Genomic DNA, 21,377 nt, shown 5'->3' on the forward strand with positions numbered 1-21,377 from the left:
AATTTATCATATAATGAAAAGTATTCCAAGGAATTAAGCATGCAAAGGTTCACAAGGGATCTCTTAGGGATCATGGAAATGTTCTATACGTTAATTGTGGTGGTGGTCACACAGGCGTATACATTTGTCAACATTTAGTGAACAATACACTTTAAAAGATGCATTTTATTACATGTAGATTATATCTCAAAAGGTTTATTTTTAAAAATTAATTCTTATAAAGGGATAGAGTATAACTATAAATGGGGAAATTTAATTTCTGATAGGGCAAACAAGAAAAGCCCCTCCAAGGGGACTTTTAAGCAGAAACCAGGATAATGAGAAGGAGTAAACCATATGAAGATCTAAGAGAAGAATATTCCAGGCAGAAGTCACAGCAAGGACAAAGGCCATGAGATAGATGGGATTGAGCTTGGAGTACCTGAGAAACAGAAAGAAAACTAATGTGGCTGGAATGTAATGAAGAAGCAGGAGATAAGATTGGAGAGGTAGGCAGGGATCAGATCACGGAGGCTCTTGTAGGTCATGGTTAATAGGCTGGATGTTATTTAAATCTAATAGAAGGGCAGTGAGGGTTTCTAACTCCCAGAATGATATAATCAGATTTATATTTCAAAAGAATCACTCTGAAATTTATATGAGAAGAGATTAGGGGAAAGCATAAACTGAAGCAGAGAAGCCATTCAAGTGACTGCAGTAGTCCAGATGAGAGAGGATGGTGGCTTAGACTAGAGTGAGTAGCAGTATGGGGGGTAAAAATATCATGTTTAGAATATATTTGGAAGTTAGAGTCAATTGGACTTGCTGATAGATTCTATAAAGCAGGTGAAAATAAAGGAATCAAAGATGACTCCTAGATTTTTGACCTAAACAATCAGATGAATGTTTGGGCAATTTAGTAAGATGGATAAGACCAGAGGGAGAGCAAGTCTAAAGTTTGTTTTGCAAACACAAGAGTTTGCTTTAGATATGTTAAGTCTGAGATGCTCATGAATTTATGGCCGTCTGGTTTATAAACTAGCCTTCACGAGTTGGGTAGAACAATTCAGTACCTAAATCTTCCCAGTTGTGAGTACTCAACAGTACTAGGTTTCTAGATCTTCTGAACTGAGGATAAGCCTCAGAACCCTGGTGATCCCACTAGCCATCCCTCTGCAGCCGGTGAGCAGCATCACCCCCTCAGCACATCTCTCTGACCTCTCTCCTTCCACTATAAAAACTACATTTTGGGTTGCTTTCTTTAAGATAGGCACTTGACTTCAACAATTACATGTCTCTAAGTCTTACTGCAGGAGCATTCCTTGGATCATCAATTCTCTTCATGGGGTGTAATTTTGGGGGGTGTGATTGTGTGTGTGTGTGTCTGTGAAATTCAGTTCAGTCATTCAAGAATCCTTTACCAGGCAATTCTCTAAGCCAGGCACTGACTGTGATGCTGGAAACACAAAGAAGAATTAGGCGAATAGACGACCATGGTGTGAGCAGAGCTGACATGAAGCATAGAGGCTGTGGGCCCTGGGAGAGACCTAGGCAAGGCTTCCTGGAGCGGGGCAATGTCATGCAGAGCCGCCTTTTCTTCACATAGGTGCTGGATTTTGTTCATAATTTTGGTCTCGTCAACTCTTTTGGGTTTGGGACTTAAAGCTCCCCTTTCTTTGATTCCAAGGAGTAGTTCTGAAATATTTGTCGATAACAGCCTTAGGCATTTCTCTCCTGCCACATTGGGCAAGAGGAGTTGAGTCCTTGGGGAAGTGACCGCAGGTCTGTGCATGTTCTCTGCCTTCTGAGAGGAGTTGTTGTGGTGTGAGTTAAGCCACTCGAGGCAGGAGCTAACAGTCAGAAGCTTAGCCTCACAGGGCTCATTGCAAAGGATGGCTGAGGTCAATCAGGAAATGGGGACCCCAACCTACCTTGGAAAAGGCATGCGCCTTGTTAAAAGATTCCCCCAAAGCCAGTCAGTAAAGCCGAGGTCTTCCTGCATCCCCCTTTTCCGCCAAAACTAAACATTGCCTGTCTGCCCTCTTCTATGTCCCTCCACCGACACACACATCCCATCCTCTCCCCACAACTCCGTCCACCCACTCTGCCAGGCTGCTCCACTTTTCACCAAGAAGATTACCATAGCCTCCCAGATGTCTGTCTCTAGTCTTAACTTTGGTTGGCTTCATAGTCCATCATCCTCCACATTTTTGCTGAAGTATTCCTCCCAATACCCAGGCCAGATCTTGTTCCTCTCCTGCTTACCACCTTCACTAGCTACCCACTGCTCAGCAAGAGGCCAGGCTTCTTAGCTCCCTTGATCTAGTCCCTGCCTGCTCCCCAGCCTCACCTTAACTACCCTCCCCTTTGTACTTCCCAGTTCCCTGAAGATGCCACTGCTAGCTGTATCATAACTTGGAAACTTCGTATGTGCTGTTCTTGACTGGAATGCCCTTCTCACCATCCCTGCCCATCCGATAAATTCTTATTCGTCTTTCAAAACACTACATGGGTTTTACCTTTTCTCTGGTCTTCCTGTTCAGTTCCCTCGGCTAGGCTCGTTCTTTCCTTTGCACCACCTCGGCTCCTTGTTCTCAACACCGTGTTATTCGTATCACAAATTGGGAAATTGAGTCTCAGAAAGGAGAAAGACTTACCAAGGCTTTCGAGGTAGAGTATGAAATCAAATCCAAAAGATCCTGAATCCCAGGCAAGTGCCCTATCCACTGCACTCTCAAAGAATCAGATTTTATACACAGACACAGACACAGACACAGACACACACACACACACACGCACACACACACACGAGTATTTGACGGTCTGAAACAGTACCATTGAATATCTGTCCTTAGGTAAGTAAACTGTGAGACAATTCTCTGATGTTCCTGAGGCATTCCAGGGGCAGGGCAGGGCAGAGTGACCCCTGAGAGCCTCCGAGGTCTGATATTTTACAAAACACAAAAAATTTTACTATCACAATTGGTGTTCACATTTTCTCTCTAGAGTTCACTTGTGTTTTTAGGATGAAGGAAACAAGCATTTACTGCACACCTACTATAGACTAGGGACAACGCTTTACACATCTTACCTCATTTAATTCTCAGAACAATTTTGCAAGATCTATATTGTTGCCCTCATTTCATAGAGAAGGAAGTCGAAATGCAGGTGAGGTAAGCTACTCACTCAGGGTCACACAGCTAGGAAGGGTTGAGCAGGCATTTGAAGTGTAGACTGCTGAAGCAGGTGACGAGGAGCAGGTAGGGCCTTTTACCCTTTACCCCCTACCCCATGCCTGCCTTCCACCCTCCACTCCCCACTCCTTGCCTCCAGCTTGACCTCTTACCCCCGTCTTCAAACTCCTCCCACAAGTAGACCCAGCACTGCACCTGAAACCCCAGGGTGCAGGTGCCCAGCAGCAGTGATAGCAGCAGCAACTCCTTCACCCCTCAGAACCCAGCATCCCTAAGCCTAGCCTTGGAGAGTCACTAGCCTAGCCAGGTCCCCCACCTTACTGACAGCCGCTGCCTGGATCCTGGGGCAAGGGCTGAGGTCACCTGTACCAGATACCTGACTGCCTCTCATTTGAGGCCTTGGGCATAATAAGGACCCCAGCCAATGTTTGGGGACCAATGTTTGCTCAATGTTGGTGTAGTGGGTTTCAAAGTACTCTCACATGCTTCTTTCCATCATCCTTCTGTCCTGTCGTCCCTTTCCTCCCTCTATCCTTCCTTCCATCCACTGGGCCTATGCAGAACAATAACGGTGTGAAGTCTGTTTATTTTAATAGAAACACCTAAGGCCAGAGGGTCCAAAGGCACTATTCCACTATGAGATCTGAGGAAAGTCTTCCAGGTGGCGATATTGAGGTTAGCCAAGCAGGGAAGAAATGGAGGGGGAAGGGAGAGAAGCAAAAGGAATACTACAGGCAAAGGCCCAGAGGAGGGAAAAACTTGTAAGTTAATGTCACTTCTACAACCCAAAACTATGCAACCAGCATTACTTCCCCTGTTTTGAAGAAATTGAGCCTCTAAGAGGGAAAAATCACCAACTATTTGTTGATCATCACACAGTGTGCTAAGCACTGCACCAGGCACTTAACATGCATTATATCATTAATCCTCACATCAGTCTTGTGAGTTCCGTGTTACTATGCTCACTTTACAGATTGACTTTGAGAGACAAAGTGACTTGCCAAGGCTGCACAGAGATGGAATAGGAACTAGAACTCAAGCCTCCTCATTTCAGTGCCTTCACTACACCTTTATTCTACTATTCATCTATTAATATCTATTTGCCGAGGTCTTACTATGTGTCGGGCATTGGGCTAGGTGCTGAAGGAGAACAAGGCTGGCAAGTACCCTGCTCTCATAGGACTAATTTTCTAGTGGGGGAGAACACAATCATCAAGGAACAAATAAATATCAGATAATGATATGCATTCTGAAAAAGGAAGACAAAGTATGACTTAGAGAAAGATGGGGGAAGGCTGATAGGCTGTGAGAGATGTGGGATAGTCCTCCTTGAGCTGACACTGGTTGAGGTCTGAATGAGCAGCCATGTATTGATCTGGGGGCAAGTGTTCCAAGCAGAGGCGATATCAAGTGCAAAGACTCAGAGAAGGGGAAAGATAACCAATGTGGCTTGAGGACCCTGAGTAAGGAAGACAATGGCAGGAGGTAAGACATTAAGACCTTAGAAAGGCCCATGGGCCGTAAGAAAGATTTATAACTGGTGTAATGGGAAATCCTTGAAGGGAATGACATCATGAAATTTATATTTTAAAAAGATCACTTTGTTTGCTATGTGCTAAGTTGAGGATGTCAGTATATAATCAATTGAGGATATCAAGTAGATAGTTAAAATATATAAATCTGGAAAAGGTCCCAGCTCTAAATATAAATTGGGGGCATATAAGTGGTATTTTAGGCCACATAGCTAAATGAGATCTAAGAGGGAGAGGAGATTGGCTAAGAATCATGCCAAGTACCCCAGCTCTGGAGAACTCCAACCCTGAGAGGTAAGCAGAGAAAGTGGAGGCAGCAAAGAAAACCACAGCCGGCTCCAAAAGAAAGAGCTTCCTTTAGAATTCTAGGTTTTTACCCATTGACAGGGTGGTCTTCTCTTAAAGGGAGTACTGAGTCTGTACCAGTTGAGAATCACTGCTTTAGGCACTGGTGGGGTTCAGAGTTTTGAAAGGTGCGTAACATGATGAGCACTAGGAGCGCTCTCTTAGCACTAGTGACCTCTACCATTGTTATGCTCATAATGTGAGAAATTATCTTTTATTCTGATAAGTTGGAATCACCCATGCCACTTTGGTAACATTCCTGTGCAGTCTGTTCATTTTTTGTGAAACAAGTAGATTAAATTGATCATGTGTTCCTCAAGCACAGTGACCACTGTGGCTTCTTTGTTTTATATTCTCAGTTCCTAGCAGAGTGAAAGTTAAATGAATTTAAAAATTTTATTATAAACATAATTGTATTTATTTTTAGGGTATCATACTGACATCAGAGATTTGTCAGAAATCTGGCATAGTATAAGACAAGAACCTTTGTTCACAAGCAAAGAAAGATGTCTGTTTTAATCTTTTGATCTCCAAATTCTACAAATTGATAAAATGCATAGATTTCATTTACAGGTTTATTTTCCAGATGGGAAAGGCTCATGTGATTTTTGCAGCATCAACAGGGTTTTCCTCAATCTATAATAATGTACTGTTAGGGGGTAACTCAATACAATTTAATTCAGCATTTATTGAGCTACACCTATGAACCAGGCACTGGTAGAGGAAAAAAAAGGCAGAGTTTCCATCTTCTAGATGTATCTAATCAAAAGGGATGTCAGGCTTACCAGGGCCTGCTTGACCTTGTTTGTTCTGTCCCTTACGAGCAGAGTGATCTTGGGCCAATCAAGGCCATCTTATGACTTTTATAGGCCCGAGGCAATTTTGCCTTCATGAGCCTTTTCCACCATAAAAAAAAAAAAAAGTTTTTAAAGATATATTTATGACTGCATTGGCATAAAGACAAATATCATGCAGGCTAGATTCATTATTATGCATACATTAATTATTATTATATTCATTTTTTCTTCTGATTTTAAAAGACAATGTTAAAACATTTTCTTGGGCCCAATAATTGTGCCTACTATGCCTAACAGATAAGTTGGCTCTGGGCCAATTACTGACTTCACCTAGTTCTCATTTCCAGTTTTGAAAGGTTGTAACAAGGATTACTTAAAATCCTTAGAAGTTGCATGAGGGTAAACCAGGCCTGATTTATTCTCCACTGTGTACCAAGGGCACTTGACACAGAATAAGCACTCAAAGAGGTAAATGTGAAATTATCCGTACAGTGTCAGAATCCAGTAAACACTTGATAACTATCAAATTTCTTTTACCAGACCTCTTAGGGAATAGCTGAGGACATGCAGAGCAGATACCAGAAAGCTGAAGTATATGGTACAGACTCTGACTATAACAGGAATTTGGGTCAGGAAGGCTTGTATGAGTCACTTGGTTCACATACTTCTTAATTTTTTATTTATCAGTGCATCCATCCTCTGGGTTCACTTAATTGCATTATAGCACAGTCTATCATTACCTATACAGACAGGAGAGTGTTGAAAACCAACAATTTTACACTCCCATATGGTGTATTCATATATATATATATATATATATGAATTGACATGTGCCTTTAAATCTTATGCAGATTTAGTTACAAAGCTACAAAGTGAGTACATAAATTATGCACCATGTTTTGGAAATCAATGTGTAGTCTTGGGAATTAATTAGATAGGAGGTTAGATCTTTGTAATTCATATGCACCCATTTAAGAGTTGAAACCCCGTGAATCTGTGAGAACTTTTTTTCTGTCTAAACACAGTGTATCTGCAGTTCTGCAAGGCTGGCGGGACGTTTAAACTCCAAACAGCAGATATTGGAAGGAGAACCTTGCAATCAGTTATCCAATCCAGCCCAGGTCTCCCTCTCTAGCCTCATCTCCCACCATGGGTTCGCCGGTTCCTCTCACTCCACTACATCCAGAAGGACATGCCATTTCCCAATGCACAATACATAGTCTCAAGCCATTGTGTCTTTACCTATACTGTTCTCTTTGTAATATTCTTCCCCTCTTCATTCTGAGAAACCCCTGAGAGAGTAACTATTCCTAGTGGCTACTCTCCAGGTGTTAGTTTCTCTTCAATGAGTAAGAAAACAAAGGTTTCATGTTGGTAAGCTCAACTCCAATGCTATTATTCCCTTTGGAAGCCTTTCCTACCTTCCCTAGAAAGAAAGAAAGAAAACGAATGCCCTTGTGTTGGACACCAATTATGTAGAAGCACTATGCTGGATTTTTTGCATTTATCATCTTATTTAATCTTCAGGCTGATTTTGTGTGGAAGAAATTCTCAATTCCCAGGTTAAGAACATGTGGTTTAAAAGGAAAGTATGTTAGCCAGGGTCCTTTGATAGTAAAGGGAGCAAATGGGATTGGAATCAAGTTTTGCATGGCTGTTTCTCTCAGGCAAATCAGTTTCATTATTAGAGCTCTCAAAGATCTTACATCATAACCCTACCCCAACATGTCTCACTGAATGGTAATTTATTTATATACCTCATAATCTGTCTCCTTCACTAAACTCTTGAATCAGAGGCCAGATCTTACTTCTCTGGGTATTTTTAATGCCTGGCACAATGACTGGCATATAGTAGGTGCTCAAAACATATTAATGGAATGAGGTGAATGATGACAAAGCACTTTGTAGTCTACAAGCCATTTTCAGATATATGACTTCACATAATTATAAATAAGTATAAGATCAAGCCTTTGCCCTTGGAAGCTAGCAGTATAAATGAGAAAACATGCTATACACCAGTGGAAAAGATAGTGAACAAAATAGTATTAGGAATAACAACATTATACACAGATATAATGAAATTAATTACCTAGGAGGATGAGGACTGAGAGAGATTTTTAGACTTGGAGAGAAAACTATCGTAGAGCTCCATTTAGGGAACCTAGTGGAACATTTTTAATAACTTATCTTACTTCAGCTTCACAAAAAGCCAGTGAGTGATTATTGCTTCTATTTTCCAGACAGGGAACAAAGTCTCTTTGTTTGAGAGGTTAAGTGTTTTGCTCAAGATCACACAGCTGGTTTATACAGAGCCTATTCTATGTTCCAGTCTCTAAGAGCCCTCATCCTCTCTTCCTTTTTTCTCTTTTTTAATGATAGCTGGATTATACTGTGCCAATATTTTAGGGGATACTAATAATTTACATATTACTCTTTTCGGGCAATAAAAACATTTTAGCAGGGGTCTTCTGACTAAACATTGTGGTGTTGTAGAATGAATATGTGCCTTGGTTTGGGTTGGAATGTCAATAACTTATTTAGGATGTGGTGTCAGGCAACCTGGGTAGGAAAACAGTAGTGAGACAGGGGATTGAAGAAAGCCAAAAACATACATTATCAAGCTAGTTCCTGTGGTAGGCAACTGGAACTCAGTTATGCTGGGGAACTCTGGGAGATAGTATAGGATACAGGGTATCCCAGTGAAGGGGTAGGAAGCTGGATCACAAACTTGCCATCTATCATTGAGTTCAAGCCTACTTCTAGTGACATTAAATCTCTGACACTCTCAGCTTGCTCTCTGCACAGGCCAAGTATGTTCTCTGGCCATAAACAAACAAAGAAGCAAAATAACCTTTGGGCAAAGAACTGTAGGTATTCCTTGTAGGTGGCCTTCAGTACATAGAAGTAAAAGCCAAAAAAATATGGACAAGAAACCATTAGCATCTGCTATAGAATGTAATAAGATACAAATCCTGCCTTGACTGACCACTTCATTCCAAATTCAGAAGAAATTTATTAGGTATTTATTGTAAGTCCATCATACACTAGGGTTGGAAAACTATGGTTCAAAGGCAAATCGGCCTGCTGCTTGTTTTTATAAACGAAATTTTATTGGAACACAGTCATACCCATTCATTTACTATTTTGTCCTACAAAGGCAGAGTTAAATATTTGTGATAGAGAATGTCTGGTCTGCAAAACCTAAAATATCTACTACTTGGCACTTTATAGAAAGTGTTTGTCAACTCCTATGCTAGGTACTTGGGATATTGAGATGAATAAGATTATTTTCCTGTCCTTAGAGAGTTTATAGTCTAATGTAAAAGATAAGCAGACGTGTAAACCAATAAATGCAAGAAAGTCTTAAGTGCTGCAGTAGCTATTCATATGAGAGAATGGTGATTTATAACTAGTTGGGGAAGAAATCAAGAAAATTTTCAAAAATGACATGACAGATATTAGCAGAACCCTGAAAGACAAGTAGGTATTTTTTAGACATAGAGGAGGTAACACAGAGGGGGCAAAAACAGTAAAGATGTAATAAAGATCAATGATAAGATGAATTTAGGAAACTAGTGTCACATTTGGAGATAGGTAGAAGATGGCACAAAAAGTAAGACTGGAAAGTAAGGTGTTACATTTTATCTTTTCTTTAGAAATATGAGTCTACAGCCATGCCACCCTGAACGCACCCAATCCCGTTTGATCTCGGAAGCTAAGCAGGGTCAGGCCTGGTTAGTACTTGGATGGGAGACTGCCTAGGAAGACAAGATGCTGTAGGCGTAAAAAAATAAATAAATAAAAATAAATAACCTGTGCTAAATTAAAAAAGAAAGAAATATGAATGGCTCTCACAGTCAGTACAGAGGCCAGTTTGAAGGGGGCAATACTGGAGTTGATAACTCCAAGCTACTGTAGTGATCCAAGCATGAAATGGTGTGGGCTTGAGCCAGGTGGTAACAGTAGACACAGAAAGGAAAGGCTATTTGTTTCCTGTGCAGACTGAAACACTCCACCCTGTCACAGGCTGGCTTCGGTGCTTCCTCTGTGCTCCCATAGCACCCTTGCTCAACTCTGGTTTAGCATGATCGCCTTGGGCAGCACCACATTGTGTTTCCTGACAGAGTCTGAGCTGCAGGAACCATGCGTGACTGATCTCTATTCTCAGCAACTGGTTCAGGGCTTGACACAGAACTGCTACTCGGTAAAGGCTACTTCTCTGAAAAAAGGAGTGAATGAATACGCTGCAAATTTATGGTGGCCTGACTTATCTCTAAGTTTGCAAAGTCGAAATGTGGCTGTGTCAGTTCACATGGAGACCTAGACAGATACAAAATGAGGACATGGGCATAGGAATTCTTCAGGGGTCCTGATTAAGATAGAAGGCTATTAGGATCTGACAGGGTATCACTGTTTGAATGGGGATGCTTGTTTATTCCAGCTCCTTAAGAAAGCAGGCATATTATGATTATAAATAGCATAAGCCTGTCAAATTCAGAGCTGCCATAATTATCTGCTGGTATTTTTTATTCCTTCACAGAACAGCATTTTTTTCATTATAAACACAATGTCTGTTACTTATAGAAAATTTGGAAGACAAAAAAGAAGTATAATGAAAAAAATAAAATCAACCACAACCCTACAAACTGACTACAGATGTTTTTCTGTATATCCTTATAAACTTCTGGAAAGATATGAACATTTTTTATAAAATTAAAATCATACTATATACAATGTTAAACTGTCTTATACATACATATATATATAATCATGTGACATCATAATTTTTTCATTTATCCAAACAAGTTTTTTTATCCAAACAATTTTTAATGGCTATAGATCAGCCATTAAATTTTTTTTTAAATGGCTGCATTTAACCTTTTCCATATTGTTGGACATTTAGGTTGTTTCCAGGGTTTTACTAGTCCAAACAACATCCTTGCACATAAATCTGATTACTTCCTTAACAATTGATTTCTAGAAGTTCTTGACACTATTTTGCTGCAGCAACTGGAGAATATACATGCTGGTCATGTGAAGAGATAACATAGGTAACTGTTGTCCACAAATAATTTATAAAATCCAAATAATTTACAAAACTCAACTTAGTCTCCTGCTTGAGCCCTTGGGAAAGTTTGGGAATCACAGAAGAGTTCTCCTTTTGTCACTGTTGCCATTTACCAACTTCCTTCACTGAGGTTGTGGCACCTCTCCCACAATTTGCCTTTCAACTCCAACTCCTGCCATCAAATGGGTAACTTCAACTTGCATGTAAATGAAGTATCTAGCATGGTGGCCTCACAATTCTTTGACTTCTAGTTCTCCTGTGTTCTATACCTCTCCATGCACTTCAGCTCTCCACTCCTTTGGCTATACTCTCAACCTTCTATCACCTGAACTTTTCTACCTCTGAAATTCAAAACTCTCTCCAGTTTCTGATTGTAACCTCCATTAGCTCCTGTAAGCCAACCCAAGTAAATACAAAATATAAATAAAAATTTTATTTCCAGCAAACCAGCTTTCCTTCATCTTTTTACCCAGATTGCCTGTACTACTTCCACTCTTCCATACTGTCCATATCAGACTAAGTTTGAGCATGTGCTAAGTTTGAGGATGCACACGTGACCGAGTCCTCAAAGAATCTACTGTCAAGGGGGCATCCAGACTCTCTGAACCAGTAACGTAATAAGGTGTCCCAGACTTTGGTAAAAGTTTGTTCAGAGTACAGGTGAGCACAAGAGAATGACGGGTCCATTTTATCTGATGGAAAAAGGATGCTTTTGAAATGTATAAAGTCTGGGATAGCTGGGATGTGGGTCTCCACTGGGGACATTGTAAGGGGAGAGCAAAAGATGAGGGCATTCTTCTTCTCTCTCCTTAGAACACTTATAGAACCTAGAGCTCTAAAATATTTTCTCTCCCTTTCCCAGCTCCCTTCTGCTTCAAAATCATAGCCACATTCTCCTAAACTTGAAGTTTCACTTTCTTGTTCTTTAGCTAGGGTTTGAAAGGGTGGGAAAGAACTGGGATTTGTTTGCGGACAAAATAGGCTATGTCGCATTTTGCTTTTCCCATACTTAAGCTTGATCTTCTGTTTCCTCTGTACCCAGCAAAAGACAGTCAAATTTTTGTAGGTTTCTGTCTTTTCTCTAAGAAGGCAATATGTTGTAAATGTTGTTTTATTTGATGCCCAACAATTGCCAATTAAGAAACATGACAACAATAACAGCAATAAGAAAAAGCAGTTGGTGGGAAGTTTAGAAAGAGAAGACAGGAAACCAACAACAACAGAATGCGTTTTGAAGCAATTTGCACCTACAATCTTGGCTGTGGAAAAGTTGGAAATCATTTTTTTCTAGAAAAAAAGTCACATTTCTAAACAGCTGTGTAAAGGAAGGAAACTTCAATTCATATCGAAAAACACAAGCTCTTTTTGTTCTTCCTTTTTAAAAAAACTTGATTACTAAACAATCATTCACTTACACAAGTTGTTGGATTGTCTCAGTCTCCCCTTATTCCCTCCTCATTCAATTCCATTGTTTAGTGAGTTTTAAAATCTTAACTCTAAAATGTTAATAAACATACAATACAGTATCATTCCCACTGTTCATCCCTGCAGTCATTATCCAAGTTTGTACTCTATTTGCTTAGTTTTAAAAAGTCTCTTAGTTTGTTTTCTTGCCTTTAGTCTTGCCCCTCTCTGATTTGTTCTCAATTTTGCTGCCAGAATGATCTTCTAAAAATCAACTTTTTAGTGTAACATTTATTGATATTCTAAGTGGCAGAATGAATTAGTCCCAGTTCCTGTCCTCGATGAGCTTACGCTGTTTAATGGTTAACATCATCTCTACCTTCTGATTCTGAGTCTAATCCTCATTTTCTGCTCTGCTTCAGCTGCTGCCTCATTCCACGAGAGACCAGTTACCAAGGAATGTGAAAATAAGAGCAGATACGTCTTTGACATGTTTAATTTTAGCCGATGATCTAAAGCATGTAGTTTGATACTGGGCGTAGAATGTAGACAAAGTGCTTCGCAATTGGACATGCTCTTAGGAGTCAAAAACTGCCCTTGCTCCTGGTTCTCCCTGATGACCTGTGTTTTGACATTTGAAGCTAAGTAGAATCTGCCTAATGCCCGGTGATCCTAATGAAAGTTAAAACTGATTTAGATAGTGATGATATTGCCTGTGTCATGTCGAAGACATTTATTTACATGTGGACAATGTAAATATAACTTGCAGCTGGGATGGAATGAATCTGGAGAAAAAGACCTAGATTCTAATTCTGTTTCAGCTGTTTACTGGCTGTATGATCCTGGGAAAGCCACTCAATAACTCTATGTCCCACTGTCCTCACCTGTAAAATAGATGTAGTAATATGAATCATGAAGGATTGTTCTGGGGATTAAAAGAGAAAACGTAGATGATGGTGCTTAGCATAGTCCTTGGAATTTAGTAGGTCAGTTTCAATGGAACACATAATAATTCAGATCAAACAATAATTATCATGTGCCAGGCACTGGGCTAGTTTCTAGGGCTACAAAAATGAGTAAAATTGGGTTCTTGCTCTTAAGAAGGTAATAGAGGAGTAGTAATTAACATTATGTAAATCTTTTAACTCAGGCTGGATCATGATGTTTTAAGATCCCAACACTTTGTTTATACCAAAAGACATCAGCAACATGAGGCTTTCTGCTGAATTATAAGGTTTCTGGAACATCAAGTTTCTATGAGAAAGAAGTGTGTAGTGTATTTCGGGGAGGCCACGTACCACATGAAAAGACAGATGTGCTTATATGGACTCGGATATTCACCAATTAATACTATTTAGTACTAAGGCTAATAAATGGGAAAATATTCTGTTTTAATGGATTGAAAGAATTAAAATTCTTAAAAATGTCTACACTGCCCACAGCCACCTATAGAGTCAATGGAATCCCTGTCAAGATTCCAATAGAATTTTTTACAGAAAAAGAAAAAATATTTCTAAAACTTATTTGGAACCACAAAGCGATCCTGAGAAAGAAGAACAAAGGTGGAGGCATCAAACTTCCTGATTCCAACCTATTTTACAAAGGTATAGTAATTAAAACAATATGGTGTTGGCATACAAACAAACACATAGACCAACAGAACAGAATTGAGAGCCCAGAAATAAAGCCATGCATATATGGTCAACTAACATTTGACAAGGGAGCCAAGAATACTCACTGGAGAAAACAGTCTCTTCAATAAATGGTACTGGGAAAATTGGATATTCACATGGAAAACGATGAAACCCGACCCCTATCTTACACCACTGACGAAAATTAACTCAAAATGGATTAAAGACTTAAATGTAAAACCTGAAACCATAAAACTCCTGGAAGAAAACATAAGGAGAAGCTTCTTCAAATTGGTCTTGGCAACGATTCTATTTTATTTTATTTTGATATGACACCTAAAGCACAAGCAACAAAAGCAAAAATAAACATGTGGGACTACATTGAACTAAAAGGTGTTCAAAGGGTAAAAACTTTCAGTTACAAGTTCTGGGGATATAATATACAGCACGGTGACTAGAGTTAACAATACTATATTGTATATTTGAAAGTTGCTAAGAGAGGAGATCTTAAAAGTTCTCAGCACAAGAAAAAAATTGTGAGGTGAGGTGATGGATGTTAACTGAGTATGGTAATCATTTCACAAACTATACAATGTTGTATGTGAATTATATCTCAATAACTGGGGAAAAAAGCTATCAAACGGATCAAGCATGAAAATTTAATCTTACTTTAGATCTTTACCTAAATTGATTAGCTAGTAAGTAGCTTCTCTGTTTAGCTCCCTCGGTGATATTCTTTTTCCTAGGCTACTCTTATCAGCAAAGAGAAGAGATTTACAACACAGTACCTGAATAGACAGAATAATTTTAAAGTCCAAAATGAAATGAAATGAAATGAAAACCTCTCCCCTGAGATTGATAGCTGATGCCCCACTTCTGTTTCCATTTTAGCTCTTTCACTTGATATTTGCATGAGGCTACTATCTTTCACACCACGATTTAAATGCCATGTCTCCAGGGACCCTGCCCTGACAGCCCCCCACCCCCATAAAGTAGCCGCCCATTGGTTTCCTATTATATCAACTTACTTAAATTCTCTGCAAAGTATTTATCAGTATTATTTTTCTTGTTTACTTTTTTAGTATTTACTTTCCAACACCTAATTTAAGCTCTTAGAGAGCAAGGAACCTGTCTGGCTTCTTCACTGTTGCATTAACAGAACCTCTAATGGTGCTCAGGTAGAGAAGGACAATACTTCCACATTCTTTCTAGACTCTTAAGTCTTCTTTGACCTTGTCTCCTACTTCTTTCTCCTTGGCTCACTGTTCCACTCACCCTGAACTCCTTGCAGTTCCTTCAAAATGCCAGACTCATGATTTTTGCATTTGTTATTCTTTCGCCTTGGAAGGCTCTTCCCCCAGGCTCCTTTCTTCACTTCCTTTAGGTCTTTGTTCAAAAGTTACCTTCTTATTCAGGCCTTACCTATTTTGAAATTTAAAATTGCAGCCCCTACTGTCTGCCTCTTTCCTTGCCTAATTTTTCTCTATAGTACTTACCAATTTTTAATATACTATATAATTTACTATTTATTACCTGTTCCCCCCTAACTCTCATGAAGTCTCTGCTGAGTGCTCAAAGCTTAAAACAGTATCTAGCATAAAATAGCAAATAATTATAAAATGAATGGATTTGTGTAATTAGTGCATAAATGATTAACAGATGTGAAATCTTTTGAAAGTGTTATGTACTATCATTAGTAAAATGATTTCTCTTAAATAATCTTAATTGCCTACTCATGCTTGTATTTCTCATTCCTGGCACGGAGATCTACATTTAAGAGTGGCCCAAAGAAAACGTGATTGAGGACGGTAGCTGGGAGCGTACGTTGGCGAGTCCACGTGAAGGAGCAACCACCGGCCCCGCCCCCGCCCGCGGCGGCCCCGCCCCCGCCCGCGCCCGCGGCGGCCCCGCCCCCGTATGCTGAATGCCTTATAGGCGAGTGACGTCAGGCCGTTTGTTGTCATTGGCGGCTCCCAAGATGGCGTCCATCATGGAGGGGCCGCTGAGCAAATGGACTAACGTGATGAAGGGCTGGCAGTACCGTTGGTTCGTACTGGACTACAATGCAGGGCTGCTTTCCTACTACACGGTGAGTCCTCGAGAGACGAAGTTTCGAACTTCTCGCGGGTCGCAGTCCCCTGGGTGGCGGAGACCGGGCTTTTTGGTTGAGGTTGCTAGGCTGGGGGTGCCGCCGTACGAGAGGGTTCCCTCGGAAAGGAGGGTTTTAGGTCTGGGATAGCCAATGAGGGTCAAGGGGATGCTGGTGGAGCCAATAAGTCAGCACTGGCTATCTGATTTATGGGTTAGGGGCGAGCCGCGTTCCTTTTTTAGTGTGGGTTAAACCGTGGTGGGGTCCAGCGAGGTTGTAGTTGAACGGTGAGGGTGGTCGTAGTCAGGCATTACAGGGTCCTTTGGCGCGGGCCGTGCGGTCTTCCCTCGTTGTCATGGACTTGACACTGTTCCACCCAGACTCTATCCCCCCTGCCCCCCCCAGGCCCTGTAGACGGCCGCGCCCCTTCGCTTCCTTCCAGGTATTGAAGAGTGCTGCTTGGCCAAGTCCATAGGTGACCGGCCCCTGGGTAGCACGAAGGGGTCCGAAATCCCTCCTGTTTGCCTAAGTTGACTGTTTCGTTAAAGGAACGCACTGCTCTATTCAGCGAGAGGCGAGCGTAACTGACACGTTAACTTTTGAGAGGCGAGGTTTTTCTACACAAGAGTCCCTTGTTAGAGAGGAAAGAATGGATAGTACGGAGTCTCCTGAAAGTTATATTTTGGGAAGGGCTGAGTTCACTGCTTGATTGTCGTTAAACACGAATCAGTGGCCATGGGCAAATCCATCTATTTCTATGAATCTTATGTTCTGACTACCTCGCCCCATCCTCGTCACATCAGAAATGGAAGGTGGGTAATATTAAGAGAAATTACTTCCAAAGGTTCTTTCTCTAAATGGTGTGTAACTGATAGCTAATAAGGGAGGAAATCACCTAAAGGACAAGAAAAAAAATGAATTTCCTGAAGGCTTTAGAAAATAATAGAAGACAAAGGACAAAAATATGGTTATGGAAGAAGGGCTGATATTGAGAGAAATGGAGACAACTGTATTTATTCGTTCATTTAAAAAATATAGCGCTCCCACTATATGTTAGTTATTATTGCTCTAGTCTAGATGCGTGTGGGTAGGTGTGCATGCTCTTGTGCCATGTGAGCAAGAATCAACAGAATACAAGACACCGACCACTCCTCTGGAGCTTGTATTCTAGTGGTTCCCTTAGTTAATTTTACTGACAGTGACTCTGCAAGGTAGGTAGGTATTATCTCTAATTTATTTCCCCATTTTATAGTTTTGGAGTCTGAGCCTCCAGGCTGTTACGTAATTTGCTCAAGATCCCAGAGGTAGCAGTAAGTGGCATAATCAGGATTCCAAATGTTTTCTACTAAACTTCACTTTCACTACAAGAAGAACAAAAGTGCAAGCTGTGAATTACTAAAGGCAAGCCTGCAGGAGAAGTAACTATAACTTTCAGCCATCCTTCAACTATTAACTTCCTTTCTCTACATAATTTGAAAAAAAGCCATGGAAGAACGGCAACTGAACATTATATCCCGAAAACTCTGAAATTATGAAATCTCATGACTCATAAACGAAGAGTAATATTGAGTTTCAGTAGATGTGATAATCAGAAAATCCCATGGAACCTTTCCGGCCTATTCAAGGTAATTTCAGTGAGTGGTACTATGAAGTTAAGTTACTCTACAAATCCCAAATTTGTGTGGGTCTACATCTAGGGCCATACTGGGCTAGAGGCCCCAAACTGGGGTTCTTGAAAGCTCAGACAGAATTTTCTTTTTTCCTGTTTGTCTTTCTTCAGTGAAAGCTTTTTCTGCCTTGTTGCCCTTTTATTTTCTGAATACCTTTATGAATTTCTTCTTGTCTTACTGGCTAAATACAGGTTTTTCATAGATTTTCCCTCACCCCACCCCAAAACTCAGCTTCCCTTCTGAGACTAGATTCTTAACACATCATCCTTGCCAGCCGAAGGCCGTATCATATTTCTCACTAATGGCTATTTAGAAGGTTGTTTTTTTTTTTTCAAGTTCTTCAGTGTTAAAGTATTTGCTTGCAGAGAAATATTCTAAAATAAAATGATCTTGTGAAAATAAAATAATGCCCAATTCCAGATTAGAGGAGGTCCAGTAAAAATGGGGAAAAGATAGGTATTCACTTAAAGAGAAAGTAGGAGACGCATTGATGTTTGCAGTGAATTCTGTACACTTGGACATTGTTTCACTGCATTAGAATTCTGAAGGATTTGAAGATACGTCTTAATGATTTCCATGTGGCTGATAACTTGGAGCTACATCTTCCAGGAAGAGTATCTAAAGTCGCACAGCCTTTTAAGCACAGCAGTAAATAGCAAGTCACTCTATTCTTTGTTTCAAAAATCACTTGGCTCTGGACTGCCTCTGTGGTTGTTGTCTGTTCTAGAGTGACAGTGAAAACAATTAACTAAATTGGCCTTGCTTTAGGGTTGGCCTGTACTGAAAATTGATATTGGGATAATGTCAGTTGGGTTAGTATCACTGAAATAGTTTTGAACTGAATAGATTCACCCCAAGCTTACCTCAGCCTGGATCTTCTCTGGGTCTAGGCCCAGATCCAAACCCAAACCTGTCCTCTAGGAATGAATGGTCCTTTTACTTTATATTTCTTTTGTCTTCATAATCTGTCCATCTTAAGTTTTTAGAAAGAGCTTAATATATTATTATTTTGCCCAATATAGGAACAGAGAAACTGATTACCTCCTTTAGGAAAGTGTCAGTTCTAGCTCAGTCTCTTCATTATTAGAAACAATATAATGTAATTTAGTCAGCAATCATTTATTTGGGGCCGACTTCGTAATAGGCATTGTACTGTATATGTTGCAAGTATGAAGGAGAGAGAGTCCCTTCCGTCTAGGAACTCACAATCTAGCAGAGCAGATACCTAAACATAATTTCAAAACAATATAAATGCTACAATAGAAATAAGAGTAGAGTGCTGTGGGAACATTGCTTGAAAAAAGCCAAAGAGACATTTGAGCCTAGACTTAAAGGATAAAGGTAGAAGAGAAGAAGAGCATTCCAGGCAGTGGGTAATATGCACAAATTGGGAAGCTTGAGAACATTGAGAGGTATTAAAAAGATATTAAGAATTTCTCAGCAGCTCTAGTGAAAAGGTGTGTTTGGGAGATAACAGGGATTGAGTCCAAAAGATAGTTGGAACCATAGATCAGGCCTGGAGATAAAGATCTGTTAGATTACAGCAGAGATTTTGTGAGTTGAAATTTTTATTAGATGAGATGCCCAGGGAGGGTTACAGATATAATTTTGGGAACATTGTGTGAACAGCCAACCATTTATGTGACTCATGATCACAAAGGAAAATGAGAAAAGAAGGAAAAGTGAGGAAAGTATAGATGTGTGAGGAGTTGGAAAGGGGAGGGGTCCTGCCTTTTGTAAATTTATCATATGTTTATTGAGTACCTACTGTGTGTCAGACACTATGCTAGGAAGAGGGGTTAAAATGGTAAGATGGAAATTGACCATGCTCTCATGATTCCTAGAGTCTGTTGGGGTGAGGAGTACAGCAAGTAAGAGCTGTGATAGGGGAAGTATAGGATGTGTGGATGGGTTCTAGAAGCAGGTTTGTTATGACCTTAATGATAAGTAGGGGTTAGCCATGTGAACAGAGAGAGAAGTTTAAACTGCTTGAGATAGAGGTAACGTTTTTGGAAGAGATGAGTCAGAAGCTTGTCAGTCCTGGAGCTTGGGCTGTGAGATAGGCAGTGGTTAGATGAAGTGGAGAGATAAGCAGGGGACAGTTATTGAAAGGCTTTCTTGGTAAAACATGCTAAGGAATTTGAACTTTGCCCCCAGGACAGTCATTTAAGTGTTGTAAACACTTTTTGTTATAGAAGAAACTTTTGTTATAGAAAATTTCAAACTTACATAAAAGAGTATACAGAAATGAATTGCCGTCATCCAGCTTGTACAACTATCAACATATGGCCAATCTTGTTTTATTAGTATTCCCATCAGCTCCTTCCTTCCCCAATGGATTATTTTAAAACAGATTCCAGATACCATATCATTTCATTTGTGAATATTTCAGTATGCATTGCTAAAAGTTAAGGTCTCTTTTAAAAAAAATCTCAATACCATTACCACAACTAAGTAATAATTATAATTAATATTGTCAAATATCCAATGCTCAACTTCCTTGATTATCTCAAACATCTCTCCCTCACCAGTTGGTTTACTTGAGTCAGGATTCCAAACAAAATCCACACATAAAATTGAGTCTTTTAAAATCTATAGGTCCTCTTTTTCTCTTTTTTTTAAAAATTTTGTCATTTATTTTGAAGAAACCAGATCCTTTGTTCTGTAGAATTTTGCTGGTAACATCTTTGTGGTATGTTTAAACATGTTCTTTTGTCCTCTGTATTTCCCGTAAACTGACAAGAGCTAGAATCTTAATCGAATTCAGTTTTTCTTCTTTTGGGCAAAAATACTTCACAGTATTTCAAGTGGCACATGATGTCTGGTTGTCTCTATGATATTAAAATTACTTAATAGGTTCAGGTGAATTTCTATTCTATCATTACAGAGAAATAATCAGGAAACAGGATATAGTGATTGGATGTAAGTGAAAAGGGAGGAAGAGTCTGATGAAATCTAGGTTTTTGGTTTTACCTGGATGAAAGCTGATAGGGAAGATAGGAAGAACAGGTTAGGGGAGAAAGGTGGCTGCTTTGAGTCATGTTGAAATTGATGTAAAGGTGTCATGTATTCTAGAACTTAGGAAAAAATCTGAGTTACAGATAAATGCTAGCTTTACACATACAGATAGTAAAGTGAGAATAATAGCTTTGGATGGGACACTAAGAAACAGCATTGGAGTAGTTATCTATTGCTTTGTAACAAATTACCTCAAAACTTAGCAATTTAGAACAACAAACATTTATTCTCAGTTTCAGTGGCTCAGAACTTTGGGAGTGACAGTGAGATAGTTCTGCCTCAGGATCTCATGAAGTTGCAGTCAAGACGTTGGCTAGGGTCGCAGTCATCTGAAAGACTTTTTTGACTGGAGCTGGAGGATCTGCTTCCAAGATGACTCTCACAGCTCTTGGTGGAAAGCTTCAGTTTATTGCTGGATGTTGGTAGGTGGCCTTAGTTCTTCACCAGCAAGCCTCTCCATTGGACTACATGAGTGTCATCATGGCAGGGCATTCTCTTTACCCAGAAGGAATGATCCAAGTCAGAGCAAGGAGGAAGCCACAGTGCCTTTTATGACCTAGTTTGAGAATATCATTTCTGCCTTATTCTTTTCATTAGAAATGAATCATTAAATTCAGCTCAGACTCATGGGGATGGGAATTTTAGGCATG

The 21,377-nt window shown here is 39.9% G+C and overlaps 1 protein-coding gene and 1 pseudogene across 4 annotated transcripts in view; both read left to right on the forward strand.

Moving 5' to 3' along the window:
- The first annotated feature begins 9,511 nt into the window (after positions 1-9,511).
- Positions 9,512-9,630, forward strand: LOC120623012 (uncharacterized; annotated as a pseudogene).
- Positions 9,631-15,884: 6,254 nt separating this feature from the next.
- Positions 15,885-21,377, forward strand: part of OSBPL9 (oxysterol binding protein like 9) — a 111,965-nt gene continuing 106,472 nt past the window's right edge. For 2 of the 4 annotated variants that reach the window (XM_039885985.1, XM_039885993.1), the window contains exon 1: positions 15,885-16,039. In XM_039885985.1, the coding sequence (XP_039741919.1) occupies positions 15,929-16,039 (111 nt within the window). In that variant the 5' untranslated portion in view covers positions 15,885-15,928. The remainder of the gene's footprint in view (positions 16,040-21,377) is intronic. The other 2 variants (XM_039886022.1, XM_039886029.1) reach the window with 2 other exon arrangements.

This window comes from Pteropus medius, unplaced genomic scaffold, assembly GCF_902729225.1.
Source record: "Pteropus medius unplaced genomic scaffold, Ma_sr-lr_union100, whole genome shotgun sequence".
NCBI classification, from domain to species: Eukaryota; Metazoa; Chordata; class Mammalia; order Chiroptera; family Pteropodidae; genus Pteropus; species Pteropus medius.